The following is a 21,123-nucleotide window of genomic DNA, read 5'->3' on the forward strand; positions in this document are numbered from 1 at the left end:
GAAACCCCTCTCCGAAATGATCAGCAAGCTCATGTCATGGAGCAGTTTGAAGCAGCCGGACTGGCAGGAATGCAAAAGTCTTTTCAAAAAGGAAACTTGACAAGTGAGCAGTTCTGGGGAGCAGCAAGAGGTGCTTTCAAATAAAAGATATGGCTCTTCCAGAAAGACAGCATGAATGGGGCTAGCTCTTAAAAGAACATCTGAATCAGTAGTTCATACACTGTAAAAGGGTAATTTCAAGAGCACAGTGTCCAAATGAAATAGCGCCCTCAAAGTGGAACTATTACACATTACGCTCAGTAAATGAAACAATGTTGCAGTACAACCACAGCTACTATGATGGCATCTAGCTAAGGCATCTTAGACCTATCTCTGTTCTGTAACTTAAATTTTAGTACTGGCATAACTGAAGGTACAGGAAGTGTGATGAATGCAGACAGTAGGCTGAAATCCTTGTGAAATAAATGCTGTAAAATATCATCATTTCACAGGTGTACAATTTTGTTTGTTAGGGCACTTTCCATGACTGTAGCAACACAGCTTGAGATGTAAATATTCATTTCGGTTAAAAAAATTAAATAAAATAGACCATTCCACTGAAGCTTTCAGATGACTGTGATAAGAAACAATGTAAGCTTCAGGCTAGCTATTAAAATTAAGATAAAATTCACTTGAACAAAACTGCAGAGAGTAAAGATACTACGGGGAAAAAAGCACTAGTTCATGATACTGCCCGCTGAAAGGCATTAAAAAGGACCAAATCCTTAGTGTTTCCCTATTACACTCCACCCATCAAAGTGAGGACCTAATTTACAGCACTCATAGCACCCTTCAGTTCTCAATCTTTAAGTCTCTTTGGAATGGGAAGAGAGCATTATCCTTATTTGCTAGATAAAGGAACTGGTTTATCAGCTTGCCCTCAGCAAGAAGCAGAGAGTGGAAGAAAACTTGGCTAGGATGCAAATACCTCAAGTGAGGGCAGACATTTGAAACCGGCTGTCTCAAAATGTGCTTTCCTATTGTGAGGGGCTGGTAATCACAACGAACAGTTTCAAGCCACAGCTGAGGTTCCAGCCTGCATTCACCCAAAAGTCTCTTGCATTCTCCATAATGAAGGGGGTAAAAGACACCACTTTTCAGAGCTTCCCCCCATTCTAAAACCTGCCAAGTATTCAAAGATGGAAAAAAAACATCATTAGAGCCCTTGTATTAAAAATTATTTATTTAGTGATCTGTACATGGGGTGAAGCAGGCCCTCATACAGACCTTCAAAAAAAAATCAAGTAAAAACATAAATACATATTTTCTTACAAAAATGAGATTTACAAAATATACATACTGCACTTGTCTGACACACTTGTTTTTTTTCTTCCACGTGCACATTATAAAAGACAAACCAAGCCCTGCAAATCTGACATCAGAGCTACTGAAGGATTTAGCTGATGGGCCCATTCCTCATGCTCAGACTACTGGTACACCCTCAGACAGCAGCAGTCTGCTCAGGACAGGTTTTTTCTTTTTAAAGTTTCATTCTAGACACTTCCCCCCCAAAAACATGAAGAGCAGCTATAGGGTGGAGACTTGCCAAAAATCCAGAATGTCCTATTTTGTCCTTAGGCAAGAATATACACACACACATATAAAAACAACCCTTCAGTGAATATAAAGGTAAAGTAGTATGCAAAAAATAAAATATGAACAAGTCAACATAAAAATTTTCAGAATAGAAAAATCTGTCACATTTCAAAAAGAAAACAATGTATTTGATGATAAATTTTTGAATGCTTTTCCTTCAAAACTGATCACTGGAAACTCAAACAGCTGTGTTTTAGCCGAAATGAGAAGGCTCCTCACTTGCAGTAACTACTTGATTTTAAACCACAACCCCAGCCCCCCACCTGCACCAAGAATCATTGCCATGCAGCTCAGGGAACCTGAGGAGCAGGCAAAGGGTCCATCATGAGCCAAAACGATTCCTCCTGTCCCCAGAATCCGGCTGTGTATTGATTTTTTTCTGCAGTGAGCTCACTGCAAAGCAGGAGAGAAAGCAGGTCTATAGGAAGAAAATAAAGAAATCCTATCTTTAAATTACATATTTTAGTGGCTCTTGGTTTGGCAGGTGCTCTCAGGTAAGCTCTTCTTGCCCTCTAAATCTTGCATTTCCTTCAGCTTAGAAAAGTGACCCTTATTGAATGGTAGGAAAACATCCTGCCTCCTCCTTTATTCATAAAAGGAATGTTTATTTCTGTGAGCTCCTCACATCCAAGGGTGAACCTCAACGACTTCTTTTTGTTAGTTGCCCATAAAAACCGATCCCATGCTTATGCCTTTCTACATAGAAAACACTTTTGTTTCCCCCTTTGTCTCCTAGAACAAAGGCAAGGGGGAAAAGCCTTCTGCTGAAAAGCAACAAGTCATTTCTTTTCAGGGTGTGGAATAGCAACCCCCTCCTTCCTCACAGCAGCAAGAACAACAGACTGAGGGCCAAATTTTTACTTAAAAACAATTACAACAGGTATCGCTGAGGTAAAAAGGAACTTGTGAGCTGATAGAACAGAGGCATCTCCCCAGCACACGATCGGGCTGTAGCCGGCTGTGCAGTACTCACGTGACGGCTCTGCCGAGCTGGAAGGAGCAGGCAGCGAGCTCAGGCTCGGGAGTTACCCTGCCCATGCTGCAGCTTGGCCCCGGCAATTCAGAGAGCTTTTGGCTACTTCTTAGCAGGGGTGGCTCAACAGATCTGGCTTCCCCTCCCTCTTGTCCAAAGCAAGGCGGGATGATTTTAGTTTGGTTGGAATTTCTCTTCCTCGAGAAGTAGCAGGAGGGAAGTAAGGAGACTTCTGCGTGAAGGACTCCTGTCCCAGCAATGGTCTCTTTTTCTGTCCTCTCCCACTTAGCTGGTCATAAGCACCACTGGACATAGTTTGACTGATCCTTTATGCAATGAATTTCTTTTTGTCCAAACTTTCTGTGAGGAAGAAAAAGTTTGGAAAAGCCTCCCTTCCTCCCTCTCCAGGGAGCCAACCATTGCCCTACCCCTATGCTGAGTATCCGCCTCCTCTGCGTGTATGCCTGTGTGAGAGTGTGTGTGCCAGAGGGGACGGGGCGGGGGTCTCATACTGCCGTCTCGCCTTTGCTGCCGGTACTGAGTCTGTGGTAGAAGCGTCGCCAGGACTGAAGGGTTTTGCCAGACCAAATCCAGAAGCCAGTCGTGATCCCAACAATCATGGTCATGAGGTACTTGATCATGAAGACAGTGAAGTCTGGGCTCATAGGGGCAAAGTGGCTGGGACAGGGCACAGCATAGGTTTTGCAGGTTTGGAGGAGCCACGTCTTCTCCCAGGTGCCACGGAAGGCCTGCTCGTAGAAGTAACACGCCAAGACAATGGTGGCAGGCACCGTGTAGAGGACGCTGAAGACACCAATGCGCACCATCAGCTTCTCCAGTTTCTCCGTCTTGGTGCCATCATGCTTCATGATGGTGCGGATGCGAAACAAGGACACAAAGCCAGCCAGCAAGAAGGAAGTGCCAATGAAGAGATACACAAACAAGGGTGCCAGCACAAAGCCCCTCAGCGAGTCCACACTGTAGATACCTACATAACACACCCCACTGAGTACATCCCCATCCACCTGCCCCATGGCCAAGATGGTGATGGTTTTGACAGCGGGCACAGCCCAGGCAGCCAGATGAAAATACTGGGAGTTTGCCTCAATGGCCTCATGACCCCACTTCATGCCAGCAGCCAGGAACCAGGTGAGGGACAGGATGACCCACCAGATGGAGCTGGCCATGCCGAAGAAGTAAAGGATCATGAAGAGGATGGTGCAGCCTTCTTTCTTGGTGCCTTGGGCCACAGTGCGGTAGCCATCCTCAGAGAAGCGCTCTAGACACACCACCCGCTCCTCCAGCAAAAAGCCTGCTGCGTAGGCCACGGCGACCATGAAATAGCAGCCCGAGAGGAAGATGATGGGCCTCTCCGGGTAGCTGAAACGACGCATGTCTACCAGGTAGGTGAGCACGGTGAAGAGGGTGGAGGCACAGCAAAGCACAGACCACACGCCCACCCACAGCCGGGCAAATCGCACCTCTGCCTCCTTGAAGTACATGAGCCCGTTGGGCCGGGCTGGCTCACAGGGGGCTCCACAGTCCCGCTCCCCCAGGAACCGGTAGCCCAAGTAAGAGGGCACTTTGAGCTGCCGCGGACAAGAGAAGGAGAAGCCAGAGGGTGGCTGTGGTGGGGTAAGAAAGTCAGGGAGGTAGCCAGCTGTGGGGTTGGCAGTGACCCCCCGACCCGCCGCACCACCAGGTCCCGGTGGGGCATCCGACGTGTTCTGCCCCACGCAGATCTCACCCGCACCGTGAACAGGGAAGTTCTCGCAGCGGAGCCGCTCTGGCCACTGGAAGCCGAACTTGTTCATGAGGGCCTCGCAGCCCTGACGGGCCCGCTCGCAGAGGGAGCGGCAGGGTGGGATGGCCTGCTCCAGCACGGTGCACACCGGCGCGTACATGGAGCAGAGGAAGAACTTCAGCTCGGGCGAGCACTGCACCTTGACCAGCGGGTAGAACTGGTGCACCTCCAGCCCTGCGTCCTCCTGGTTGGTGTGGCCCAGCAGGTTGGGCAGGATGGTCTGGTTGTAGGCGATATCCGTGCAGAGCGGGATGGAGATGGGCTGGCAGAAACCGTGGTCCGGTACTGAGATGCCCTTCTCGCCGTGGTACTGTTGTGCCGTGGCCCCCGCGGGGGTCCCCAGCAGGGCGGCCAGCAGCACGGCCAGCCCCAGCAAGGGGCAGCCGGCGGCGGCCGCTCCGCCGCATTCTCCTCCAGCCTGCATTGCTGGGGCGGCCGGGGGCCTGAGGAGCCTCGGGGAGTCTTTCAGAGCCGGCCGGCGCGACGCCCCAGGGGCATCAGCGACCAGAGGGCGGAGGCGGGGCCCCTTCGGTGGGGCAGGAGCGCGGCGACGGGAGGAACGCGGCTCCGCGCCGGACCTCCACGACTTTTTTCCTCGGCTCCGACGCGGCGGCGCTCACAGAGCGGTGGCGGCGCTACTCTAGCCGAAAGTTTCCGGAGCTGCTCTCCCCGGAGAAGGCGGCGGCGGCGGCGGCAGCAGCGAAACCGGAGGCGCGCGCGTAGCCCGGCGACGGCTCTGGCCAGCTCCGCGCAGGGTCCCGCGGCGGCGGCGGCGAGGCGGAGGAGGCGCTGCTCCCTGCACGGTCCCGGGGATTTAGGTTACGGCTAAATGGATTATTACCGCGCCCGGCTGAGCCGTGTATTTTACTTCAGGGCTTAAATAACTTTCAAAATCCAATTACTGCGCGATCCTCCCCGCGGCTTGGTTGGGCTCCGCTCCCGATGGACACCGCTGCGGGCTGTGCGTCCGAGGTAGCCGCGCGCCTCCCGGTTCGGCTCGTTTCGCTCCGCTCCGCCCGCGGCCCCGCCGACACCGCCCGCTCCGCGGCTCCCGGCCCGCGGCCGCGCCGGCACACAAAAAAGGCGCAGCTCCGCGCGGGCCCCGCCCCCGCCGCCGGCCCCATTCACAAACCGCGCCGGGGGCGGGGCCCGCGGCGACCGCTCGCCAATCCGCGCGTGGGGGCGTGGCCGTGCTGGGGGAGGGGAGGGGAGGGGAGGGGAGGGGAGGAGCTCCCGCCAGGGGGAAAAAAAGTTGGGAACAACTTTTCCCATCCCCGCCGGGCCGGGCCGGGAGGAGCCGCCCGCGGCCCCCACCCCCCGCGCTGCCCGGCACAGCCGGGAAGGCGGGGGGTGGGGGGGGGCAGCTCGCTCAGGGTGGCCCGAGCAAACTAAAATTAACTGGCTGCTTTCTGAGCAGGCTTTGAAAATGCGAACAGCTGCCTGTGCCCGGAGTTATGAAAAAGGAAGGGAAAAAAAATAGAGTAAGGAAAAAAATCTCCAAACGCGGCGCCCGGGTACGTTTGCAGAATGATCCTATTGCGTAGTTGGGATGTTCGTGTCTGTGCGCTATCGCCTCCCCAGCGTGGGGGGTTCGATTTGTTATCGCAGCATGACCGTTGCTTTTCGCTGGCAGAATAAACGCTTTATTCATGCAGATCTAAGCCCTAGCTGGGGAAGGCAGCTTTTTTTGAAACGTCCAGTGTCACCTAAGCAAAGAGGAGAAATTTTCAATCCCCATTTAAACTGCTGAGATTCCTTAAGAGATTCAATTAAACAGTGAAAAACCAGGAGTTCCTCTGTGAAAGCACCCTGCCTGCAGGAGAGAAAGTGGCATAGGTGGGGAGGCCCCTGTTATTGGCCTGCTAGGCCAAGCAGATCTAGAACTAGACACCAGCATACATTTGCTAAGGACAGGAATGTGGGGTTTGCAGCACAGCTGTAGTTTTGAGGTGCACTGCCAAAGCACAGAAAGCTGGGACCATCCAGCCTCTGCAGGCAGAGCATGTCTTCGGCAGCACAGAAGGGGTGTGCTTGATAAAAGCTCTGCAGCAAGGCCTGCTTCTGCTTCACTGACCCGTGAGAGTTTGTGCTCTCAGATAGGCTCGAGCCAAGTACTATTCGACTTACCCCATCATTCCCTTTGAGGACAAAGGTCCCTCTGAACTGCAGGACTCAAATTCTTACTTTTACTCCTTTGCTCAGGACTGTGCTTCTGTTAAGCAGCTAAGCAAAGACACCAATCTGTACCATCCTCCAGGGCAGTTGAAGAGAGCGGGGTTTGGCTCAGGGAGCTCCAACTGCAATTGCTGGAGAAATGTTTTCCATATCCTCTACTGTTCAGGAACAATGTGTCCTCATGTCAATAAGACCATGGTGCTGCAGCTTTTGTTAAAAATACATATGGGAAGGACTAGCTAGTCATGCCTGCAACAATTTCTTCTGGAAAATAAATGTCTTTTCTACTTTCTCAGTTATAGCTGTTTAAGAGTGCCTTAGAGGAACTTCACTTTTTCAAAATTTTAAGGCTTTTTGTCAAAATTCCTTGCTTTTCTACACCAATTGACTAAGAAGATTTTTGTGATACTCTTCACCTAAATAACTACATATGGGATATATTTACATGAATTTGTCTACTCTGTTTTTGATTTTTGGCCACTAGTAGCTTTCAATAAAATTATTCTTTCCACAGGGTTTTTTTTTTGTTGTTGTTGTTGTTGGTTGTTGTTGTTGTTGTTGTTTGGCTTTTGTTTGGTTGGTTGGTTTTTTTTGAGGTTTTAATGGGTTGGTTTGGGGTTTTCTTAAATTTTTTTGGTTGGTTTTTTTGGTTTTTTGGTTTGGTTTGGTTTTTTTTGTTTTTGTGGGTGTTTTGGGGGTGGTTTTTGTGTGTTTGGTTTGGGTGTTTTGGTTTTTTTTTTAATTTCATTTGTTTTGGGGGGGGTTGGTTTCCTCCTTACCCCTTCTACCCTGCAAACTGTTATAACCACCTTAAAGCAAAGCACTTTGTGATATTCTTTATGAAAAACATTGGATGATATGAGATGTTTCACTGTCAGGGAATGACAATGCAGAGAAGATAAAACAACCTCAAACTTTCTGCCCCGTGGATTCCTCATTCTGATTTCTGTATGTAAAGAAATAAGTTCAGAGCTAGTAAAATTCTATTGCAAGAAACTCAGCAATGGGGAGACAGTGACAGGAACTCTTCAGAGTAAGGTCAGTCAAATCAAGTGGCAAGGCTTTAACTGAACTTTTATTTACAAGACAGGGCAAATGGCATCAGTGGCTTCCTTTTCTACTGGACCCATTTGTTAGAGTCATTAATCCAAACCATGGAATGAACAAAAAGTTAACTGGGATCTCTGATACATGCTGTGAAAACATCCTTTACACTTACAAATATACTGTAGAATCAAAATGAAGCAAAAGGGAAAAAAGTTATAAGTAGGCAGAAAGGAAGAAGGATTATGTCCTAGATTATTTCTTAGGGAGAGAAGAGAGTAAATTTATCATACAATGATGCTGCCAGGTCATCCCAGATGGCAGGAATGTGCAACAGGATTTACTAAGATGGATGAAGAAAGTCTCTTGGGTATGTTACCAAATTCCAAGATCTTTTTTCTGTTTAGACCCACAGGGAGATGGGAAACAATCACAGAGAGAGGCAATGGCAGTTGCCTCAAAATGGCACACTGTGGTATAAGAAAACCCCAGACTCCTATATTGGTCTAAAACATCCTGACAGCTTTCAGAGGGGAGGAGAGGAGAGGAGAGGAGAGGAGAGGAGAGGAGAGGAGAGGAGAGGAGAGGAGAGGAGAGGAGAGGAGAGGAGAGGAGAGGAGAGGAGAGGAGAGGAGAGGAGAGGAGAGGAGAGGAGAGGAGAGGAGAGGAGAGGAGAGGAGAGGAGAGGAGAGGAGAGGAGAGGAGAGGAGAGGAGAGGAGAGGGGAAAGGAAAGGGGAAAAGGAAGCAAAATTCATAAATCTGTGACAGGTTAGTCCAAAGAATCCAGAACCTCTGTAAGTACCATCAGCTACAGTTCAAATGGCAGCCTGCAAAATTACTTAAATTTCCTCACAATAGGAGGAATCCTCATCAGCACAGTAAGCACAGCAGCCAGGTTATCAGTCACCCAGAACAAACACACTGCACAAGACTTTGCAGCATCTGACAAGTTGTCTATTGCAACCACAAAGGGTTCAAAAAGTTTTCTCTAAAAATCTCCTAACTGCTAATGGTCTAAGTACACTGCTGTGGTCTGCCAGCAGTAAACCTTCACAAGCAAAATCCTGGCTAGTCCTAGATTCCAGAATAAATTTACAGTCTCCAGTGTTGATACCAGCTCTGGAACTGTCTGACTAGACTGTGCATAGGAAGGAATTGTTAGGAACAAACAATTATCTGTCTTTTTACTCATTTAAAAATAAATCCAGTTCAACTTCCAAGCTAAGTCAAAGTGAGGAGTGGCATCCCTACATTATGTCTTTTCCTGCTCTTTTAAAGCCTCCTTAGATGGTGCCAATATAATTTTCCTTGTTTCCTGTCCCATCTGATAGAAAACTCTTCCCATGGGGGGAGGGAAATCAAAACAAAACACCTCCTCCCTGCCCCACCACTTATTTTGTGTGCCTAAGGGAGAACATTTTCAGGCTACCTGTTGCAAGGCTTTGAGTCCTCCCTGCCCTCAGAAGAACAAAGGGCATTGCTTCCCCCCTGTCCTTTCCACCCACAGAAACTTGCTGGACCGCATCTCACTTGACCTCCTGCTAACCAGCACTGCCAAAGTCCAGGTGCCACCGCCTGAGCTGTGAGATTTTCCCAGTTACTTTTAGTAAATAACTTTTATGACACTTTTAACCTCGACATTTTGAAGCATGCTTACATACAGTCTTACATGATCAGACAGGCTATTGAGCTAAGAACATCAAAATTAGCACTCCCTAAAGCTTAGTGGAGAAATGCCTAGAGCCTGGGGGAAAATCATGCATTTGCCTATTTTACATAATTATTTGCATAATTAGAAATAAAATAAGTTCACAGCATTATATCTGCTTGCATTTCTATCAGTCTGATAGATTAGTCTAAATTACATCTTGTCGGAGCTCATCAAAGAAATCCAGTCTTTCCATAGTGAAACGGGAGAGCTTCGTATTTCATGGGCAGGGAGTGGGAAAAGCAAAACCCTCCCCCCACCACGGAACCCTTAATTTGAAATCAGATGGAAGACATAAGAAACTGATTGAAAAGAGCATATGGGGAGGGCACAGGTGACAAAAGGAAGGGGATGCTGCTGGAGGGGATGTGGCTTCCCACAGCGAGAAAGGTAAAAGCCCTTTGCATCACGGATTTATAAAATAATTATTAGTTTATGAAGTAGTATCCCAAAGGATACAGGGAAGTAGCACTGTCTTCCACATTTTTGGTCACACGGGGGGAAACTTTAGAAAGCATTCACCAGGATAAGCTATCAGGCTGATGATTGCCTTTATCTCTAAGATCCATGAATAAGAAAACAAAACCTGATCTGCTCATCCCCCACTCAGCAGTTCGTGAGGACATCAGTTACATTTTAACCCTTTCATGATACTTGGAAATCGCTTGTTTCTTTAAACTGAATTTAATCTGCTTTCTCAGAGTTTTAGGCCAGAAGGCCTTTGGTTCCTACAGAACCCAGGGAATCCCTCCCTTTGTCAGTTTCTTAGGCTAGGTGTCTTTTTAACAAGACAAATTCTCTACTGGCAGCAGTATTACCAGCCAGGCCCTGTCACCATTATGTCTGGGTGCAGTATACCGCAATATGAAGATAGGAAGATTCCAGAAACAGTTGGAAAAGATGACATTTGTGTCTGCTGTCCTCTTTACATCAGCGAGGAAGATCCTGCTTTACAAAATCTGGATGTAGCACAGGCATATGCAAACTTACTTTGCTTATCCTTTAAGTCTTAAAAGGTGTTTCTGACCTTGAATGTTGGCTAGACACTTTCTAGACTGCTGTAGCTGATTTTGGCCAATGCTGTATACACTGGGATATGTGATATATCAGCCTGAGCAACACCACAAGAAGAACTGTTTGAGATGGATCTGCCCCAGGCTCCCTGGGTTGGCCACCTTCTCTTGGTTTTTGCAGGAGTCCCAGTCTCATGTATGCTCCAGCTTATCCTGAGCTTCTCCCAGTGTCTGTGAAAATGATTCACAGATATGCAAAGGTCTCTAGCAGAGTCACTCCTTGCTTTATAATTCTAAAACTATTAGAGATCCAAGCAAAAAAAAATATAGCCTTACTTACCTGCTCTCATGCAATGATTTTAGGAAGGTAATTAATGTCTTTGTGGTTGAAACTCCCCCTCCCAGAACTATATTCCCTCAGACCTGTTGTCCGTACCATGGATCCTTGACCTAGTCTGGACTATCTATCAGACATCCCTTTTTCCTCCAAAACCCAGGGATTTCATTCCTTCTGTGCGATTCCATCTTCTATAAACTCCCCTTCAGTTTGTGAGGTCAAAGACAAATGCTAACGCCTGATCTCTATGTCCTCCCTGAAGGAGCTGCACCATTACAAAACCCTGCAGAAAAGTCTGCAGAAAAACTAAAAAATCCTGGTTCTCCTTCCCTGGGGCAGCCAATTCCATAGAGATGTCTCATTTGTCAGCTGCCATTAAGGCAGGCAGTCTCTTACCAGGGAGCATTTCTGCATGCAGCTCTAGCAATGTAAGGCTGTTACAACTGAGGTATGTAAAACTTTAATGAAAAACAGCCAAGTTTCTCAAGTGTGTGCATGAATTTTCCCAGCTCACTGCAGATGGTGCCACAATATTTTTGAACACTGAATTGTGTCTTGCTTCTAGCCCCATGGCTGGTGTGGACATAGTGACTGGTTGCTCTGGTCACTGTGCTGTTGATCCCTTTGGTTGTGAGGGCTGCTGCAATGCTCAGATGCATTGTGATATGTCTTTTGTCATTCATGCCCAACCTGGGTTTAATTTTGTCTTTCTATATATTCATCTATTTGAGGCCATATTTTAGATCTTCTTTAATGCACAGACTGAAGGCTTGCAGTGTCCTGTTTGAGTTTTCACTCATTTCAATGGAAACAGCAGGATACTCATCAAAGCCCCAGTCTCTGTTTATGTAGGAAGAAGACCTGGATTTAGCCCAAAATAAGGGATGGGAAAGACCCGTTATATCTTTTAGGTCCTGCTATTACATATGATAGTGGTATAATTAGTCTAATTTTAAATGCCTGGAATAATGGGACTCTTGTCATCTCTCTTGGGATGTGGTTCTACCATCTAACAATCATACAGGCAGGAAGCCACTGCCTGATGTTCAAACAAATGGTTTATCTTTGCTTGGTTAAGACTCACTAAAGATGAGTGCCGCCTCCAGAAACATGTTTCCATGGCTTAGAAAGCAAGGGAAGAAGAGCTGTTATTCAATACAGAATCTGCCAGATGTCTAAAGAGGCTAAGGAATTCTAAGCCTCTGTTTACAAAATCCTGTCTCCTCCCATGAATGCTTAAATTACTTATCACTGCTACCATCCTATGTTTAGCGTGAAATTTCCTTAAGGACTCCACTTTCAAAATTGGATTGGAAAGAGAAACAAACATTTTAATTACTTTTCTCTTTTCTTAATGGGCTTGCACAAATGAACTCCTGGTCTCCACAATTACATTTAAACTGTTACAAAGAATAATTTTTTCCTTTGGTCCTAGTCATACTTAAGGACCCACTTGCTGTGGTGGTTCTCTGCTTCCAAGGCTCTTGAAGGTTTGCTGTGTAGGGCTACTGCCTGCTGCATCCCTGCAAACCGTGGATGATGCTGCCGTGTGGAGAATTTCCCTTTCCACAGGGGCCCCCAGGCTGCAGTGACCAAAGTGCATTTCAGTGTAGCGATGCTGTTTGAGGGTAAGGGGCAGAGGGCTAACACCAATGTTTACAGACAGCTCTCCTGAGAAACTGGGATCCTGGGGTTTATGGCCCAGCATCAAATGCTCTTCTTTACCTTTTTTTTTCCAATCACTTGCTTTCAAACTATGATTTTCTGCCTTGATATCAGCTTGCATTGACTTCACTCTCTTGGAGCTGGGACCACTGGTACTGTGACTGGTGCTGAGATATTCAGCTGATTTCCTTCCATGGAGGAAGGGGAACCAGAAAGCAGCACTTCAAATAAGTCCCCTCCTCATGGAGTCTCTGCAGGGAATGAGGGCCCATTTTCTTAATTACATGTTCATTAGTATGTTTAGTGCTCTCCTCCCTCTCTTCCCCCAGCCCTGCCACCTGGGAGTTCCTACTATGTTACTGGAAAGCCACAGAGGTTTATTTAAATACCACATAGTCAGATTGGAATGAAAAGCTATGAAGCTTCCCCTCTTTAATACTTTTTGAAATTATTTATGGGCTATGCTTCTTGCCTACGTAGAAGGTGCCTTCTGAGATTCCTGCAAGTCAATGCAGAAATAGCTGTTTGAATTGAGCAATAATTAGAAGCAGATGGAGCAAAGCAAAGCATCACAGAAATCCCATTCTGCTAAAGAAACATTGCTGTCTGAAATAGATTTCTGCTGCATGTAATATTTTCTCATATGGGCTAAAAAGAAATAACATCATATGTCTGGTTTGCACCTACCAAAGCTGGGAAATTCAAAGTAACATCTGCAATTCTGCTCTGAATTCAGTCTCAATCTGTTTGCCGTTTGCAACCCCTACGTTTGCCTGTACCACAGTTACAATTTCTTTTCTTTCTTGGAACAATGGGCATTCAGTTAGTTTTTGTGAATGTATATTTGTATTGGATTTTTTTCTCAATCTTTGGTGGATTTCGGTGGTTGTTTTGTTGTTTGGGGGGTTTGGTTTTGTTTTATTTTAAATTATTTAAAATTCTAGGAAAATGTTTGTGACTTAAAACACAATACAGTACTTAGTAATCCACGGACTTAGTCTGGGGAAGGTACTCAGAGCTCTCAAATCCTAATTTGCTGCCAAATTCTTATGTGCTTGATGTAGTGGATTGTTTCACTCCTGACTTCTAAAAATAACACATCCTGCTCTCATTGCTCCCACAGATCATGCCCTTAAGTTTAGAGAAAACTCACAGCACCTCAAAGACAGCTGTACAGCTCTCAAGCTCAGATTTTAACTCTGTTTCTTGTTTGCTTTCCTTACATGAGTGCAGCTGGATGTGGTTTGCTGAGGGGCTTTTGTTGAACCATGTTGTTGGGGTGAGCTGATTTTCTTTCAATGATTATAACTTATTGACCTGATAGAAAGTCATAAAACCATATTTTGGACAGCTGCTACACGTGTCCAGTAAAGCCATGGTTTTAATGGTGGACTTGTTCATAATTATGTTGAAATTTTCAATAGGCAGGGATCCATTCTACAAGGTAAGGGAGTCTTCATGAGCCACTTTAGAAAGCAACAGTTTTAAAATGCAAAGATATGCACTCGCTATCTCTGAAAACATTCATATCGTAGCACTCCAAAGTGTTCTAAGTTTGTGCTACTCGAGAGTGTTTACAAACAGGCTTGAGGGTTTCACCTGGAGCAGAAGGTACTCCTAGAAAAAAAATTTAAAAGGATTTTGAGGGAAATTATAACGATTGATAGGTTGCTGTTTCCCTTCTGATGTGAGTGAACAGGCGTGTGCTAGTCAAGGCGAAGCCGGGGCAAGAGCCTGTCCCGCAGAGCTGCTCCCGCATTCTGTCCCGCAGAGCTGCTCCCAGGAGCCTGTTCCGCAGAGCTGCTCCCGCATTCTGTCCCGCAGAGCTGCTCCCAGGAGCCTGTCCCGCAGAGCTGCTCCCAGGAGCCTGTCCCGCAGAGCTGCTCCTGCATTCTGTCCCGCAGTGCTGCTCCCGCATTCTGTCCCGCAGAGCTGCTCCCAGGAGCCTGTCCCGCAGTGCTGCTCCCAGGAGCCTGTCCCGCAGAGCTGCTCCCGCATTCTGTCCCGCAGTGCTGCTCCCAGGAGCCTGTCCCGCAGAGCTGCTCCCAGGAGCCTGTCCCGCAGGGCTGCTCCCAGGAGCCTGTCCCGCATTGCTGCTCCCAAGAGCCTGTCCCGCAGAACTGCTCCCGCATTCTGTCCCGCAGTGCTGCTCCCAGGAGCCTGTCCCGCAGAGCTGCTCCCGCTCTCTGTCCCGCAGTGCTGCTCCCGCATTATGTCCCGCAGAGCTGCTCCCAGGAGCCTGTCCCGCAGAGCTGCTCCCGCTCTCTGTCCCGCAGTGCTGCTCCCGCATTCTGTCCCGCAGAGCTGCTCCCAGGAGCCTGTCCCGCAGAGCTGCTCCCGCATTCTGTCCCGCAGAGCTGCTCCCAGGAGCCTGTCCCGCAGAGCTGCTCCCAGGAGCCTGTCCCGCAGTGCTGCTCCCAGGAGCCTGTCCCGCAGAGCTGCTCCCGCATTCTGTCCCGCAGAGCTGCTCCCAGGAGCCTGTCCCGCAGAGCTGCTCCCGCTCTCTGTCCCGCAGTGCTGCTCCCGCATTATGTCCCGCAGTGCTGCTCCCAGGAGCCTGTCCCGCAGGGCTGCTCCCGCGTTCTGTCCCGCAGTGCTGCTCCCGCATTCTGTCCCGCAGAGCTGCTCCCAGGAGCCTGTCCCGCAGTGCTGCTCCCAGGAGCCTGTCCCGCAGAGCTGCTCCCGCATTCTGTCCCGCAGAGCTGCTCCCAGGAGCCTGTCCCGCAGAGCTGCTCCCGCTCTCTGTCCCGCAGTGCTGCTCCCGCATTATGTCCCGCAGTGCTGCTCCCAGGAGCCTGTCCCGCAGGGCTGCTCCCGCGTTCTGTCCCGCAGGGCTGCTCCCAGGACCGCCCTCGGGGGTGTTGGGCACGTCGGGCAGGGGCTGGTCCCCCCCGCAGGGCGAGGAGCGAGCGTCGCGGCCAGACCTGTGCTGTAGGAAGTGGTGCTGGGAACAGCAATAGGTGGCATCCCTATATTTGACCCTGCCTCCCAGCTCCGTGTTGCTGTAGGTGCAGGATTTTGCCTGGGGTGTGAAAACTGAAATTCCATCTGCTGATAGCTATTAAAGTGCAACTGCTGAAGCAGAAATGTTAATGCGGGTGTCTTTGCCAAACTCCTACTGGTTTATTTTCATAAAGGCTGTTGCGGGGGGGGGAGGAGGGAGGGGAGGGGATAATGTAGGGAAACGAGGTCCAATATGAAAATAATTACTTTCTGGGCAAAGCAAACAAGTCCTCCCGTAGCATCCTAGAAGCTGCGCCACATGGTATGTTGGGTGATGGTGAAGGAGTAATCCTGGAAACTCTATATGGACATTGATAGTATTTTTTTAAGGTTGCTGATCTGTGGGAATTTGTGAGGTGCTGTAAATTGTTTTTACCTGAATTTGAATGAGGCAGCATCACACCAGTGGCTCCTGGTTCGGGAGGCAGTAGACTTTTAAAATGCACCATTGTTATCATTGTTATTATCCAAGTGCAGTGTAATCCTTGGCACTTTCCTAGGCACAACAGTAAAGGCGTTTTCTGCCCAGTGAGATTTATTCATGCAAGTTATAGTAGAGAAGGATGATGACTCATGAAACAGCCTGTGGAAAGATGAAATGGTGACTGTGCCCAGACACCCCCTGCCCTGTGCCAGAGATCGCTTCCTCCAGGGCGAGGACATCTACACTCAACTCAGAGACATTGCAGGACTGCTGCTGCATGCCTCACTGCATCGGAGCAGTTCAGATTTGGTACCAGGTTACTCCCCTTCTTTGAGCTGCAAACTGAGGTGATTCCTGGACCCACATTACCTTTGGCCCAGAGATCCCTGTGAGAGGGGCAACCACTTGCAGGAGAGCAGCAGGACAGGGCAAGGCAGTGGGAGCTGCAGCAGCCATCTGATTTTCATCTGTTTCTGTGACTCAATACTCTCCCTGACCACAAAAATCAGCTCTTTGTGAGTAAAGTCTATAGGCATTGGTCCCTAGATATTATGCAGATATGGTGAGTTTGGGCTCTCCAAAGCAACCTGAGCAGCTGAATAATAGCTACTCACCAGATCCCAAATTTGCTCAACAGTATTCCAGAGAAGCATTCTGTTTTCCAAGAATGTCTAGGGTAGTTGTGCTTAAGATATCAAATATCTAAAAATTAGATTTGCTTCAAAAACATATCTTAAAACTGGTCAGTTTTTGTTGTTGTTTGGTTTTTTAAGCTAGACCAACTCTCCATTTAAGATGTTCTCGGATTCTGGGTGCTCACCACCAGGGCTGTGGGTGGCAAGGAAACCAAGGCCACTTCCAAGGTTTTTCAGAGGTGCTTACCCACTCCAGGGAAGCTGCAGCTGAAGCCAGGCAGCTGAGAGCCACCACAAATTGTATTTTACTAAATAATTCCCTAGGGTTTGTGGGCTTGTTTCCTAACAGGGCCAGCTAAAAACATCCAAGAGCTGGCATGCGAGATGTATAAAAATTCATTATTGCTTTTGTCCATATTTAAAAGTATTGATTTAAAAAATACATGTTTTTCACTACATTTTTATCAAAAATTATTTGAAAATAATTTCTTGTTGAGAGCCTTTTCAACAAAATTCAGTTTACTGGTAATATTTGAAGTCATCTGTTTTTCAAACATGATGAAAAAATTACAATTGGGATAGGAGGTCATGTGGAAGCATCATGGGAGAAAACCCAAAATGTTTCTGAAAAATAGTTGAAAACAGTCTGTATGTGACAGTCTCTTCCTGCTCACTAGCATAGAGCTAAAAGAAAAATCAGGCCCATTTTTAATGTAAAAATGCCCAAGTGTTTGCCTCTATAAACAGACACAAAACCAAAAGCCGGGTAAACCCAAATTGTATAGCCAAGGAACCCAAACACCCCCTTGCCTAGAGGAGGAATTAGTGGCTTGCATAATCAAGCCTGGGGAGCTCATTTTGTCATGCTCAAAGGGCCACAATGGTGCAACAGTAGGGGTGGAGGGATCAGCAAGCACAAATAATGAATTCCCTTCATTTTTCCTTTTTAAGGTCTGAGTAGAGGAAATGCAAAGCTCTTCTTTTTTTGCTCTTTCCCCCCACCTTCTTTTTAAGGGTAGATGAAAAGAATGAAGCAGTAAAGAAGCCAGGTTGACACCTGTATCTATGACAGCTCAGGCAAGGAAAATAGTGGGAAAGGATCTGCTGGCAGCAATTTGAAACTGTCCCCTTCCTCACTGGGAGGCTTTGACTGATGGTGCAGCTTTGTGCAGCCATATGGTCGAACATCTTGAAGGGCTGGCAAAGAGATGCTGGTGCCAGCGCTGGGAAGGGGAACCAAGTCATTACTGAAAACCAGATCTCAGAGAGAGGAGCCATTAATACAGAATTTTGCTCCATGCTTTACTGTTCTCTCTGTGCACGGGACCCAGTGTGGCACTGCAGGAAGGCAAGGCCTTGCCTGGCTGCCATGCACAGCTGTGCTGAGCCATAGTTAGAAGGAAAAGCTTCTTCCTCAGTGCTTAGTGTACAGTGTGGGCTCCTCACACTGCAGCATTTCCCTCTTTGCACACTCATTCACATCCTCCCTCTTTTTATTTACCCAAATTTGGCTTTGTTATAAGCTGCCACATTGGTTCTCCCTATGTCACAGTACCAGGAAGATAAGGTTTGTTCTTCCCAGGCTGCAGCAGAGACCCAAGGAGAGCAGAGAGCAGGGAGCTCCCTGACCAGGGCCCCTGGCAGCACTGGTGCCCATTAATGTAAAGCAGCACCAGGGCTGGCACGATAAGAGTTGTAATGACCACCGTGGGTTCCTGCTTTCCCTTTTATTACTTGGTACATTACATTTGTTTCCAGCAGAGAAGAGTTTATGTGTGTGCGGCTGCATCGGTTGTGTTGGACTGAGCTCCCTACATGGTTATGTGGATGGACTCCAGGGACAGAGCTGCACTTCCCCTTAATAAGCTCCTCTCACTACATTAAAGATAAAAGGGGAAGGGAAATATTTATATTCTGACAAAGCAGCTCTTCCCTTCAGGCTCTTGTTTTATTTATTAGCTTGCTCTGTCCCTCTCTTGCAGTTTTTTCTCTCTGTTTCAGTGCCTGTGCTGTCTTTTTCTCCTTTATTCACTAATTTTGTCCCTGGGAGACAGTGACAGCGAAACTTAAGAATTGCTGCCCAAGACATCAGATTCAAATTGTGTAATTCCCAGTTGATAACTACAACTCTCCCCCATCTTTGTTTTTTAACACAAAGTAGTGATTTACAGTGCTTAAACAATTGAATACATTACATCTCCTTTACCCAATTGCTTTAGATGAAACTGTAGAAATAGGATGAGTTGGGTTTCTGATGGTTGTTATTTGTTTGTTTTTTATACATTGCAACACAGATGCTGAATAGCCTCCCTTGTTTGTGTAGGCAGTGGAAACCACTATCATTCTTGTCTGAAGAAGCCCTTACTGAGGCATGACACAGCTACATGGAGACCTTTTTAACCTCATTCATCAAATGCTTCCTTTCCTCTGAGGCCTTGTCCTAGGGGAACATTCATTTCCTTCAACTAATATGCCATACAAAAGGAATCTTGGGTAGATTCCGCATCTCAGACTAGCTCTGAATTTGTTCAAAGGTTCAAGAAGACAAGCAAAATGTGGTACTCTTGTCTTCTACTTTTTTGCTCCTTCTCTTACATTACAGAAAATCATGATCTGACTTACAATGCCAGGGAATACCAAAGTCCATGTTTAAATTATTTTTAGAGCTTTTTTTTTCCTTTTTGTGATCCAATCAAGTACCCCACTGCTAAGAGCGAGGCAGCAAAATTAGAGACTTGGTACCCATAAGTTTCATGTCTCTGACATTGTTATGTTGTGCCTCTTGTCATAGAACTGCAAAATATCTGCAAAACACAGCCTTTACACCACCAGATTAAGTGGTGTAAAACTGCAAACTCTCGGATGAATGAACTGCAGTTGACTGGGGGAGCGAACTGGGTTTTTTACCGTTCACAATGCTGCCCTCGGAAAAAGCACCACGGCTCTGTTTCCAGACCGATCAGGAAGGTAAAAGAATTTGTTAATTGATTTTTCTCCCTCCCATATCAATTAATGGAGCCAATCTAGTGAGATGTGTGCTCTTCTTTCTTAGTTAATTAATCCCTTTCCTTTATCTTCACAAATAATGGCAATAAAGCAATTAGCAAAGGATTTACAGGGTGTGGAATAGTGAGAGATTCCTCTGGCCCCTCTTCAGCTCAAGCTGTTCAGCAGTGCTGCAATTCAGGCTCTCTCTAAAGGGATTTGTGTCCCCCACCCTCTGCGCTGTGGCTGCTGAAAGCCCAGCCTCCTCAAGATGTGAAATCCCCAGCTCGCCTTCCCCTCGGGGAGAGTTAACAGCTTCGGTGCCAGTCGCTGGGACAATGGCACCAGGCCTCAAAGGCGGCAGACACCGGCTGCTGGTGGCACTACCGTCTCCACAGCCCCTAAACCTGTGGCTCCCAGGGAAAGTACAACGGGCAGGGAGCGCTGAGAAAGCTCATCCCCTCAGTCCTGCTAGAACAGCAGGTCCCACGCCCTCCTTCCGCTGTCCTGGCCTTGTCCCACCACTCCAGGCCGTGGCCCTGGCTCTTTGAAAGCCCTCAGTGGGTGGTTCAGCTCTCCCAGCCAGTAGAAGAGGAACCACCTCGGCTGTAAACCCTGCAGGAAAGGAACATACAGGAGGAGGGAGCTGCCTCTCCTCTCTGTGACAGAGGTGTTGAATGGGTTTTGCCATTCTCCCCAGATGTTAGGGCTCACCTGAACCCTGGCGCAGCTGCCTGGATGGTGCATGCCTTTTGTGGAAGGACAGCAGCTACACAGTGGGGCTGCACTGGTGGAGAGAGCAGCATCTCCCTATGGGCTATTCACACCCTGACAAGGCATCTGTCCTTGAGCTCATCTGCTCGAGATAGCCTTTGTCAGCAACTCTGCTAGGTTGTTTCCTTCCCTTGGAGTGTGCAGCTGAGTTCTGGTCACCTGTGTCCAAGGCAGTTATGTAGACCATACAGATTCCAGCCTCAGAGTAGAATAAGGGCATCACAGAAAATTTATATTTTGAAATGTTCATATATTGGGTGGTTAATCTAAGGCAAAACTCCAGGATTTCAAGTACTTTTTAGGTATGATTGGGAACCCAGTGTTTTGTAATTTCTCTGTGTATTAAGGGTGTTGTAACCTGCTTCTGCCCACTTACCCTCATACCCTTATGCAGGACTTGGCATGGGAGGTGTGAGAGTTGGCCCCGCAGGTGGTAGGACAGCACCCTTTACTGGTTTTGATAATTTAATTTAGTGGTTCTGAATTGTCATTTCTTATTATTTGTCTGTAAATAGAATCATAGAATCCTTTAGATTGGAAAAGACTTTCAAGATCCTTGAGTTCAACCATTACCCTAGCACTACCAAATCCACTCCTAAACCATGTCTTGAAGTGCTACATCTACATGTCTCTTAAATACCTCCAGGGATAGTGACTCCACCACTTCCCTGGGCAGCCTGTTCCAATGCTTGATAACCCTATCAGCAAAGAAATTTTTCCTGATATCCAACCTAAACCCTCTGGTGCAACTAATGTAAATAGTCAAAGAGTAAGTTTGCTGATAATATCTCATTTAAGAGAAGTTTTACAGGGTATTATTTTTTTCTGCTGCTTAAGGATATTACCAGCATGCAAGAATGAGCAACAAGTCCTGAAGTGCTGCAGCAAGAACCATCCTCATGTTCAACATCCTCCTTTCTGCCAAAGTTTGCCCTCTGCCTTCTCAT

At 47.4% G+C, this 21,123-nt stretch overlaps 1 protein-coding gene across 1 annotated transcript; it reads right to left on the reverse strand.

The window, feature by feature from the left end:
- Positions 1-1,204: 1,204 nt before the first annotated feature.
- FZD7 (frizzled class receptor 7) lies at positions 1,205-5,491 on the reverse strand. Its single transcript, XM_068196181.1, has one exon. The coding sequence runs from the start codon at positions 4,834-4,836 to the stop codon at positions 3,115-3,117; it is 1,722 nt and encodes a 573-aa protein (XP_068052282.1). The 5' UTR covers positions 4,837-5,491; the 3' UTR covers positions 1,205-3,114.
- Between the last annotated feature and the right edge of the window lie 15,632 nt (positions 5,492-21,123).

Source organism: Anomalospiza imberbis, chromosome 7, assembly GCF_031753505.1.
Source record: "Anomalospiza imberbis isolate Cuckoo-Finch-1a 21T00152 chromosome 7, ASM3175350v1, whole genome shotgun sequence".
NCBI lineage: Eukaryota > Metazoa > Chordata > Aves > Passeriformes > Viduidae > Anomalospiza > Anomalospiza imberbis.

Coding starts and splice junctions, on each gene's coding strand:
- FZD7 (XM_068196181.1), bottom strand. CDS start 4,836: ATGCAGGCTGGAGGAGAATGCGGCGGAGCGGCCGCCGCCGGCTGCCCC.